At 34.1% G+C, this 12,311-nt stretch overlaps 1 protein-coding gene across 1 annotated transcript; it reads right to left on the bottom strand.

Moving 5' to 3' along the window:
- Positions 1-3,565: 3,565 nt before the first annotated feature.
- Positions 3,566-6,079, bottom strand: LOC134689151 (uncharacterized). The gene has a single exon (XM_063549494.1). The coding sequence runs from the start codon at positions 5,892-5,894 to the stop codon at positions 3,888-3,890; it is 2,007 nt and encodes a 668-aa protein (XP_063405564.1). The 5' UTR covers positions 5,895-6,079; the 3' UTR covers positions 3,566-3,887.
- Positions 6,080-12,311: the final 6,232 nt, after the last annotated feature.

Below are 12,311 nucleotides of genomic sequence, written 5' to 3'. Positions count from 1 at the left end.
CCCTCTTATTATAAGTAATAGGCTTACTATATTTGGTATGTGCGTATCTTGCAAGGTCCTCACGCCCGCCAGACAGTTTTCCCTTTACCTCAATCTCATTTCATGGATCAGTGAACAAGATTAAGTTTTGGTGGTCAAGTCCATTTCTCAGATACTATAAGCAATAGGTCTTGTATATTCAGTGAATGGAAGGACTGGACTGTAAGGTGTACATGTCCAACTGGCAGGTGTCATCTGACCTTGACCTTGACCTCATTTTCATGGTTCAGTGGTTATAGTTAAGTTTTTGTGTTTTGGTCTGTTTTTCTCATACTGTATGCAATAGGTCTACTATATTTGATGTATGGAATGATTGTAAGTTGTTTAGCTGGCAGGTGTCATCTGACCTCATTTTCATGGTTCAGTGGTCAAAGTAAACTTTTTGAGTATATGCAATAGGTCAACTATTTATGGTGTATGGAAGTGTTTTATGATCTTTATGTCAATTGCATAGGTTTTATTGGACCTTGACCTCATTTTTCACAGCTCATTGCTCGGTGTTAAGTTTTTGTGTTTTGGTCTGTTTTTCTTAAACTATAAGTAGTAGATCAAGTACATTTGTTGTATGGAAGAATTGTTAGCTGTGCATGCCTGCATGGTTAATCTGACCTTGACCTCATTTTATTGGTTCGAAGGTCAATGTTCAGTTTATGTGACAGTAGTAATAAAGCTTTATGTTTAGGAATTTCAACATAAAACCAATAATTAGTAAAGATGGTGAGACATTTCAGTGTGTGCACTCTTGTTTATTAAGATTAGAATGTTGTTTTTTCTGTTTGAATGGTTTTAAATGTCATTTTTGTGGCCCTTTATAGCTTGCTGTACGGTATGAGGCTCTGTGTTGAAGGATGTACTCAGTGGCAGATCCTGAAATTTTCAAAGCTCCAGTTATTCCATATATAATCAGCCAAATCCAGCTCTGGTACTTTGACCTAAAAGGGTTTACTTTTAAAAATTGTGACTTGGATGGAGAGTTGTCTCATTGGCACTCATATCACATCTTCTTAATATATCTATTGACCTAAAAAAATTTAACATTGTTCACTCATCCATGAAATGATGTCAAGGTCAGATGAATACTATCTGACAGACATGAGGACCACGCAAGGTACACACATTGGTAATATTGAGTTATTCCATTACTCATATTAATAGAGAAATTAAGATTACAGAAAATCTTATGTTTTTTTTCAAGAACTTAACAATGAAAATATTATCGTGGACAATATACATGTTCAGTAGTTGTTGTTAGTTGTCTTGATGTGATTCATTTTTTGTATAGATTAGACCGTTGGTTTTCTCATTTGAATGGTTGACACTAGTTATTTTTGGGGCCCTTCATATCTTGCGGTTTAGTGTGAGCTGAATTAGCTCTGTGTTGAAGATTGTACTTTGACCTATAATGATTTACTTTTACAAATTGTGACTTGGATGGAGAGTTGACTCATTGGCACTCATACCAAATCTTCTTATTTCTATATATGACAGACAGAAACTTCATAACAAAAGACAGCTATATACAAGCATCCAGGACTTCCATCTTAATAGGTAGTTTACAAAGCCAACACCCCAGATCTGTGTCGAGATTTCTGCAATAGAAGTTACAGGCTCGACAAAAATGCAAATACTTCCTTAAATATATCTTTTCCATACCATAAGCAAAAGAAACAATCATCCTACCAAATTGTATTGTAAGAGAAGGCATATGAAGTATTCATCCATTAGACAGTGTCTACACACACAATTCAACAAAACCAAAAGCAAGAAAACATTACTTTTATAGTTTTACTTAGTCTCTTTGAAGCCTTTAGCATGAAGTGAAAACTTACACTACCTAGTTATTTCAAGACAGTCTCTTAGCATCGTGTGTGTTGCTATTTGAATTGTTAATATATGTTCACAAAAACAGCCAATTATTCATCATCACTAAACTTTATTAATAGAGAGAACATGTTTAAAGAAATAATTTGTCACTAAGCAATGAATGATAAACAATAAAAATCAATAACATTATAAACATTTTTCTCTGTCAATATTTACTACAGAAATTAATATTTTAAACAACTATAAATTACATAGAAATAATACAAAAGATTTCCCTCTGACTATTGTATATATAAAAAAGAAGATGTGGTATGATAGCCAATGTATGTTCTTTAATTTTGTATATATGATACTGGTATATCTCATTTTATACAATTATTCAAAATTTATTCAAAATCTTTGACATTTTAAAAGTACACATAAGAAAAAGATAATTTTCATAAAATCGGATCAAAATATTGGTTTAACTCTTTATTAATGAAAGCTACCTTGTAGTGACTTTTCCATGGTATTTTTAAAAGGTGGGGTTTCATCATATTTATTCTTATTTTTCATATTTTAGAATAATATACATAAGGCAAGACATAATTTCTTATGAATGATCCTACAACATTTGAAGTAATAACAACAAAAATGGTAAGACCAATCAGTAAAATGTGTATGAAAAATATAGGGGATATAGAATGTATATTGACATATGCAGTCGGCACCAAAAACTTTTCTGACTACTATTGCAAAGACCAATATTTTGATATTTTGTAATGTTTTTAAGCCGAGTTTTTCAAGTTTTTCCAAAATAAAATTTAACTAGTCTGGGGCAACGGACTAGTAGCTAAGGGTGCAGACTGGAAACAAGATAACAAACTAACCACACATGCTACACACTATTGTTTTTGAATCCCTCACTTGGTGAAAAAAGCCAGCCTACTAATGAGGACCTTTATATACATATACTCGTTTTCTTTATGAGGCTGATCGTGATGTTTTGCATTTTACATGTTTAACCTTGATATAAGAGTTTTTGCAATAAAAGCGAAAACTGCAAAAAAAAAAGAAGTTTTAAATCAACATTTCAGGGGCAACAACTCCAAAATAGGTATTTGTATTTTTCTCTTATTTTCACAGTGGATAGATATTGTCATGCTGATCATTATTGAAATTTACACTTTTAACTTTAAATTACTAGTTTTTTCCACTAAAAAATAAAAAAATAAATAAAATAAGGATAGTTTTTCCAGGGTCTCCAATTTTCAGGTTGAATATATAGATCTTTTAACCTAACATTTCTAGTATTTTTCACAATTACAGTAAAAAAAAAAATGAATAAAAAAATTAACAAAAAGACTAACAACAGAGAATAACAACAGAGACTGAGCAACACATCCCTATCAAAACAAGTTAAAACATTGTACAAGACATTGAAAGATTATAACATTTACCATGTTAATTCAATGATTAAAATAACAAAAAAAACTACACTGAAAAAAAATGAAATGGAGGGTCTCTGAAACTTTTTACATCCAAACCTATAAATCATTTTGTTCAAGAAAACTTCACTGAAATATAACTATAACAATGTCATTGAAATATTACATGTAGTTCAGAATAAATTAATTGAACTGCTTACCAGACAAATTTCAATGTTATTAGTGTAGCATTAAATCATCCTGCAGAGCCAAAATTCTTGTATGCTTGAAAACCAAAACTACACAGATAGGGCAATTCAACAGATGTCCTAAAAGCAAACAAATCATTATATCTTTTAAATACCTGACCTTCATGCATGGTCCAAATTTTATTGATCCTAATACACACATCTAATATAATTTGGATTTGCTTAATTAAAAGATAAGAACTGTCCTGACAAAAATTCACAAATTGTATGCGTTTGTGGTTCAAACTGTCCTGACTGAATAATTTACAAAATAGTTGTGTTTGTGAGTCAAACTGTCCCAACTATAACATTATGTGTTTGTGAGTCATACTGTCACGATTGTATAATTTACATAATATGTGTTTGTGAGTCAATACATTTCATACATGCTGACTCGGCTACCACTGTCATTCAGCACAATCAAAATGTCTGCATCTTTCTTAAAACTTATTCCTAATGGATTAATAATGTCATGTGCTTCAGTAAGAATTATCTTGTTGAGTTGACCTGATGGTGATAGTTGATGGACGTTGTTTGAATTAAACCCAGCTACATAAATATTTCCTTCTGTATCTGTTGTGAGGCCTGCAATACCACTCAGCTGTTCATGCTTATATGTAAAGACTTCTTCAAAATTGTATGTCATACAAATAAGCTTGTTCTCATCACGATCATTATAAAAGATTCTTCCGACATTATCTATACAAAGATAGTTTGGTTTACATCCAGGTTTATGCTCTCGAATCACATTACCATTCATGTCAAAAATTGTGACTGCATCATCAGACTTGCCATCATATCTATGACAGGATACAATACTATTGCTGTAAAATGATATTCCAATTTGTGGGCTGTTGATCTGTATCCATCGATTAATGGTGCACGAGTTGATGCAGATATCTGCTAGTACACTGCTTTCTGGAAAGGATACAACACATCTACCTTTCAGGGTTCCACTTACATCCCAGGGAATAGAAAATGATAAAGCATCTTGAACGGATAATTTTACCCTTCCATAATACATTTCATCAGTTTCATCACTAAATATTATATACAACCAGTATTTGTAACGATCTACAAGAAGGATCATGTCATCATGGCATGTTACTCCACTAAATTTTGCTTCCTTTTTATAGAATGAATGTTCATGTAGATCCAAATCTTGAAGAGGCCTAATTGAGCAATCAAGTAATGAACTGTTACTAGTAATTAATGTAGCTTCACAGATAACTACATTTCCAAGCCTGGTGATTTGATCTGTCATATTTTCCATTGCTTCATTGATTTCAAATTTAAATTTAGAATACTTCTGCTGATCATTTACCTGCAGAAAACTTTCTAGTTCTTCTTTCTGAGCTTTCATGTTGTTATAATCATACAATAACTGTATGTCTGAATTACATTGCAGCCCTGCCTTCAACATATTCTGGCAGTGAAGGACCATTTTTGTCTTTTCGTTAAAATTTTTAATGCTTTCACTTAAAACTAATTGATTATCCCTACAACTAATTGACCACTGATCCAAACATTCTTGCTCTAATTTCAATACCAGTTTTTCAATATTCTTTCTTATTGTCTTAATTTTCTCTTTCCCCTCCTTTTCTTCCCTTTCACCTACAAACAATAATTCTTCTCGTTCTTCTACAGCTTTGTTAAAAGTTCTTGTCAATGTGCTAAATGCATTCATAAGATTCAAGTATGCATCACTGTCTCTGAGTTTCTTTGCTGCCTCATCAATGGCCACAACCTCATTACATTTACGATGCTCTAATGTAACACAATGTAAGCAGCAAGGCTTCTGATGATCATTACAATAAACCTCAATTTTTTTCATGTGTTCGTTACATGTAGTGTATTGTGAACCAATCTTTAAATGAACATTGGAAACTTTACCGATGTCTGCAAGTTCATGGTCAATAAAAGCACTGAAGGCTTTGTGATACTTAGAGCATGAATTACAGAAAGCTTCTCTACATTCGACACAAAATACTTTCGCCTCTGTTACTTTATTACCACGAAGCTTTTTACATGGTCCACAAATTGATTTTCCCTTTACCATTTTCTGTGCATCTATTAGACTCAGTATTATGTGGTTGATTGGCAATTTACCAGAAAATTCTTCTGCATTTCGAGTTTTATCCGAAACCTTTATTTTGGTTCTACAGACTGGGCATGCTATGCTTCTCGGAATGTGGTCTTTGAATAAATGTTCAATACAAGTATGAATGCAAGATGAACAGAAAGTGTGCAGGCATGTAAAATATTTCGGTACTTTTAGAGTGTCTAGACATATTGGACATTTAGTGAGGTCATTTACAGTTTCAGGTAGGTCTTTGATGTAAGACGTCGACGTTAGCATTGGCATTGCTGCAGCCATTTCTGTATTGCTATATTGTCAGTTTACTAACACTCTCATAATCTAACAAATGAAAAATGGAGGTTATAAGTGAGGGGGAAGGAAACCAATGAGTATATATGCTGTGAAGATATTATTGATATTCGAACCTATTTGAACTTTTGGACACTAGACTACCATTTGATTTTGAGGGGGAATGAACTATTAAAAAGGACAGGACCAAGTATAGTAAAAATTAAAATGCAGGTCAGAAATTACAACTTAAAAAATGCAAGACAATTTTTTTTCTTCATCCTAGCCCCCCTAAATATCAAATGGTATCTCCTTCACCATCCTTCTTCTTTCTTCTTTCCTCCACTATCTGGAGTACCACTGCCTATAAAGTGTAACATGGTTTAGCAACTATTACTGCAAGTGTGATACATAACAGTGTCCTGTGAAAAAGTATCAACCTAGAAATTTCATATTATTTTAAATAATGTCCATTGCCATGGAATATTCACAGGCACTTGTCTCAGTGCCTGTGGGACATTGATATTGACAATAATTTGACAGAACTTTCAGTATAATAAATTGAATAACTGAAAGCTGAGAGCCAGCAAGTATTCAATATTTAGATGCATGCACATTTTGTAGCTCAGGACAAACGGACACAATTATATTAAATTATAAATATAATATTGATACTCAAATTAATTAGTTTTATACAATTAATTATATTAAAATGAAAAATGTCAGCCCACAAGTTAAATCATATGTAGATACACTTGTATAAAATACAAACAATAAGGTAATTTCGAATTCATTTGGCATTGTGTATGCACAAAACAGCTCCACCTAGAACACCTAGACCATAAAATCCATTTATACATATCTTCTTCTTCTTCTTCTTCTTCTTCCAAGTAAGGAACCATATTCATATTGAATGTTTTTGGTCCCGCGAAAACTTAGCGCATTGCCGGGCAAGACAGCAAGTCCTCTCAAAGTTATATACATTTAAAACATACGCCAATTTACAATTAAAATTATGTACACTCTATGCTGTTCACTTCCTTCCAGAGCCTGCTTTCAGAGCAGCTCTGAAACCCTCTATCGAATCGGCAGCTGATGTTGTATTAGCTGGCAGTTGATTCCAGTCCCTGATGGTCTTTGGGAAGAATGACTGTCCAATGGGTTCAGATTTTGTTCTTTCTTGGTAAAAGCGGCCTAAACCTCTGGTCCGGCTGTCATTGGGTATTAGATATTGTTGTCTATCTATATCAATAAGCCCATGCTGGATTTTAAATAGCATACATAGTCTGTTGGTTTTTCTACGTTCTTCCAGGCTTTCCCACTGTAGTTGTTTAACCATGTGTGTTACACAGCCAGGTGTTCGGTCTGAGTAGTTATTATTAACGAATCTTGCTGCTCTTTTTTGAACTTGTTCTAATGATTTTATCTTCTTTTGGCTCGATGGATCCCAAACTGTGCAGGCATATTCCACTGAAGGTCTTACCATGGCTGTATATGCTGCTGCTTTTACTGGTTTTGTGCAGTCTTTTAGGTTTCTTCTGATAAATCCCAGTGTTTTATTTCCTTTGCCTACAATGTTGTCAATGTGTCTATCCCAAGATAGGTTGTTGCTGAGTGTTACGCCTAAGTATTTGCTTGCATCAACGTTGTCTAGTGTATGTCCATGGAGTTTATATGATGTGTCTCTCACTTCTTTGTTCTTCTGAGTTATTCTTATAACTACGCATTTTTGGCGTTTAAACTCATTTGCCATTTATTCTCCCATTCTTCCAATGATGTTAGGTCTTTTTGTAAAAGTTCGCTGTCTGCCTGGTTGTTTACTGTTCTAAAAAGTAGGCTATCGTCTGCAAATAGTTGTTTCAGATAATGTTGACGTTTCTGGCATGTCATTTATGTAGGTCAGAAACAATAGCGGTCCAAGAACTGTGCCTTGGGGGACGCCTGAAAGTACCAGGACTTGAGAAGAGACAGCTCCTTCTAATATAACGCTCTGCATTCTGTTTTCAAGGAATGATTGAATCCATTTTCTAGCTTTAGGGTTTACTCCATAAAATTCCAGTTTATGTAAAAGGCGGTGGTGCGGTACTTTGTCAAATGCCTTTGCAAAGTCAAGAAGGATGATGTCGACTTGTTGTCCTTTTTCCAGTTTTTTAGCAATGTCGTTGATTGTTATTATGAGTTGCGATTCGCAAGATCGTTTTTTGCGAAATCCATGCTTTGCGTTGGTAAATATATTGTATTTGTCGAAATGGTCCATAATACTGCTGTGGACTATGTGTGCCAAGACCTTGCATGTGATGGAGGTTAATGATACTGGTCTATAGTTGGAAGCTAGATGTCTTTCATCTTTCTTGAATAGAGGTACCACGTTAGCATCTATCCAATCGTGTGGGACTTTTCCGGTGTTAAGGGATGTTTGGTACAGATCTGTTAGAAAAGGAGCGAGTTGGTCTGCTGCTGTTTTCAGGATGAAAGATGGAATTGAGTCTGGGCCAGTAGCTTTGTGTGGTTTAAGGTTTTTTAGTAGTTTGTTTACTCCCTTAGTGCTGATTTTGATGTTATCCATGGTGGAATATGGGCTCTTTCCTTTGTTGGGAAAGTTATTTGGATTTTCCTTTGTGAATACTGACTGGAATTGATCATTTCAAGTATCTCAGCTTTGCTTTTATTGTCACTTTGCAGAAATCCCATTTTATTCTTTAATGGTGCTACACCTGTCCATTCTTGACCTTTGCTCTTTATATAAGACCAGAATTTCTTCGAGTTGTCTTTATAATTGGTGCTTACTTCTTCCATATATTTTTTGTTGGCTTGTCTGACCTCCCATTGTGTTTCTTGTTTGAGTCTCTTATATCTATCCATGTCTCTTTTCTTTTTTGTTTTCCTGGCCTTCTTATGGGCTTTATTTTTTTTATTTATCTTCCTTCTGATGTTGGTTTAGCCAAGTTTAAACATATTTATTTATAGTGGATTGGGAAACAAGTTTTGCAACTTATATTAATCCCTTTCCACTTTGCGGGTGCGAGTGCTGCCTTGTAGCGGCATTAGCCTACTCTTTTTCGAAATCTACAAGGGTGTCTTTAACGTGCAAGAGATGTGGCTCTCTCTTAACACGGGCCAGCCTCTCTCTTAACACGGGCCAGCCATTTATCGTCCCCGTCCGACGGACTATCATCGTTTCCTCAAGACCATACTCGCAAATGGTGTCAAGGGAGAGCCGAAAATTGAGTTCCTGAAATTTTCATCCCAAACGGGAATCGAACCAGGAACCTTTGTGTTAGTAGTCCGATGCACTAACCACTACACCACGACTCATGTTGGTGTTTATCCATGGATGTGTGTGTTTTCCTTGGCTCATTTTTGTTGGAACTCTCTTATCTATTGTGTTTTGGATTGCTTTTTTGAATGCTTGCCACATTGTTTCAACATTTCTGTCTACAGTGTGAACGAAAGATGAGTTGAAATTGGCCAAGTCCTCTTTTATTTTGTGTATTCTGCTTTCTTCCATAGGTATATTTTCCTTCTCACTGGCTTTGGTTTTAATGGTTTGCATGCCAAATCTAGTAGGACGATATCATGGTCACTATTTCCTATTGATGGTAATGGTTTGCATCGTAGTTTAAAAGCTGGATGAGAGGTTAGTATAAGGTCCAAGGTGTTATCTTTACGTGTGGTGAAGTCTACAATTTGCTCCAATCCGTTATCAGCTACAATCTCCAAGAAAGTTTGGTTTGTCCTGATAGGATATTGTCTGTTTATTATGGATTGTTCTGACCAATTAATGTCTGGTAAGTTGAAGTCGTCTCCAATTAAGAAGATGTCTTTCTGATGTTTTGTTCTGATGGTATTCATTTCATTCTGTGTTTGGTTCAGATATGTGTCGTCAGTTTTATCCGGTGGTCGGTAAAAAGCACCTATAAGCATTTTCTTTTTCCCTTCTTGATGTATTGTACCAGTAATTAATTCTATGTCTAGTCTAAATAATCCTATGAAATGCTGTAATTAAAGACAGAGAGTTAATTATATTCTCAAAATTAAACACCTAAATATGAATTATGAAAGAACAAAGTACAAATAAGACATTAAGGGAGTTCAGCAGATTGTTACTCCGCCAAAAATAGTGTCAATCTTGGCTTTGGTTGGCTTTATCTTGGTAGATGTTTTAACAATGGATTTTGGGTACAGTTGTGCAGCTGGGATTAAAACAAGAGTGCACACGCTGAAATGTCTCGCCTTCTTTACTAATCATTGATATTATGTTGATAGTGCTAAATATAAAGCTTTATTACAACTGTCAAATAAACTGAACATTAAAAAAGAAAACTAAAAATTGACCAATGAATTATGAAAATGAGGTCAAGGTCAGATGAACCATGCCAGGAAGACATATACAGCTAACAATTCTTCCATACAACAAATGTAGTTGACCTACTGCTTATAGTTAAAGAAAAACAGTCCAAAACATAAACAAGAAGCTCTCAAGAGCCTGAATCGCTCACCTTAATTTTTTTGGTTAAATCTCTCATCAATGATTATTTTGGCTATTCAATTTATTTAAATGTTCTTTGAATCATCCTATTTTCTTCAAAAGCAAAAAAAAATAATCATTTTCTCCTATGTTCTATTTTAGCCATAGGAGCTATGTTTCTTGACATACAAGGAAATAAAATATAAAATTTATACTTGATACTCTGAAACTCATTTAGCCTAAGTTTGGCTGAAATTGATACAGCAGTTTCAAAGGAGAAGATTTTTTAAAGTAAGTCAACATGATGAACAAATTGTGAAAAAAGTCTTTAAAGGGCAATAACTCCTTTAGGGGTCAATTGACAATTTTGGTCATATTGACTTATTTGGAGATCTTCCTTTGCTTAACATTTTTGCTACTAATAGTTTATCTGTATCTATAATAATATTCAAGATAATAACCAAAAACTGCAAAATTTCGTTAAAATCATCAATTCTAAGGCATTATACCTGCAAAACCAGTTACCTGATAAGGCTGAAAATTTCAGGACAGGTAGACCTTGACCTAATAAATACTTTGACTTCTTGTCTTATTTGCTCTAAATGCTGGAGTTTTTGAGATATAAGCCAAACACTGCATTTTAACCTGTGTTCTATTTTTAGCCATGACAGCCATGTTTTATGATGAAATAGAAAATAAAACACAAACTTTATTTTATACACCCTACTGATCATTCAGTTGAAGTTTGGTTGAATTTGGTTGAGTAGTTTTCGAGGAGAAGATTTTTTAAAGTTAGCAAATATGATGAACAAATTGTAAAAAATTGTCATTAAAGAACAATAACTACTTAAGGGGTCAATTGACAATTTTGGTCATATTAACTTATTTGTAGATCTTACTTTGCTGATAATTTTTGCTGTTTACAGTTTATCTTTATCTATAATAATATTCAAGATAATGACCAAAAACTGCAAAATTTCCTTAATATTACCAATTAAGTGGCAGCAACCCAACAATGGGTTGTTTGATTCATCTGAAAATTTCAGGGCTGATAGATCTTGACCTAATGATCATTTTTACCCCATGTCAGATTTGCTCTAAATGCTTTCGTTTTTGAGATATAAGCCAAAAACTGCATTTGACACCTATGTTCTATTTTTAGCAATGGCGACCATGTTTGTTTGATAGATCAAAACTTTGGATACAATTTATAAACTAGATACCCTAAGGAACTTTCAGTTAAAGTTTGGAAGTATTTGGCCTAGTTGTTTCAGAGGAGAAGATTCTTGAAATAGTTTATGACGACAGACGACGGACGACGACGATGGACGCCAAGTGATGGCATAAGCTCACATGGCTATGCCAGGTTAGCTAAAAACTTAACACTGAGCAATGAACTGTGGAAATGAGGTCAAGGTCAAATAAAACCTGAGCGACTGTCATATAGATCATAAAACATCATAAAATATTTCCATGCACCAAATATAGTTGATTTACTGCATATAGTATAAGATAAAGACCAAAACTCAAAAACTTCAGTGAACCATGAAAATGAGGTCAAGGTCAGATGTTACCTGCCAGCTAGACATGTACACCTTACAATTGTTTCATACACCAAATAAAGTAAACCTATTGCACACAGTATAAGAAAAAAAGTCAAAAACACAAAAACATAATTATAACCACTGAACCATGAAAATGAGGTCAAGGTCAGATGACACCTGCCAGTTGGACATGTAAATCTTAGTCCTTCTATACACTGAATATACTAGACCTATAGCTTCTAGTATCTGAGTTATGGACTTGACCACAAAAACTTAACCTTGTTCACTAATCCATGAAATGAGGTGGGGGTCAAGTGAAAACTGTCTGACGGGCATGAGGACCTTGCAAGGTATGCACATACCAAATACAGTGAACCTATTACTTTTAATAAGGGAGAATTTAAAATCACAAAA

The sequence above is a fragment of the Mytilus trossulus genome, chromosome 1 (genome assembly GCF_036588685.1).
Source record: "Mytilus trossulus isolate FHL-02 chromosome 1, PNRI_Mtr1.1.1.hap1, whole genome shotgun sequence".
NCBI lineage: Eukaryota > Metazoa > Mollusca > Bivalvia > Mytilida > Mytilidae > Mytilus > Mytilus trossulus.
This window is presented reverse-complemented; position numbering and strand designations above follow the sequence as displayed.

What these genes read in the sequence shown, in the direction of transcription:
- LOC134689151 (XM_063549494.1), bottom strand. Translation starts at nt 5,894, where the DNA reads ATGGCTGCAGCAATGCCAATGCTAACGTCGACGTCTTACATCAAAGAC.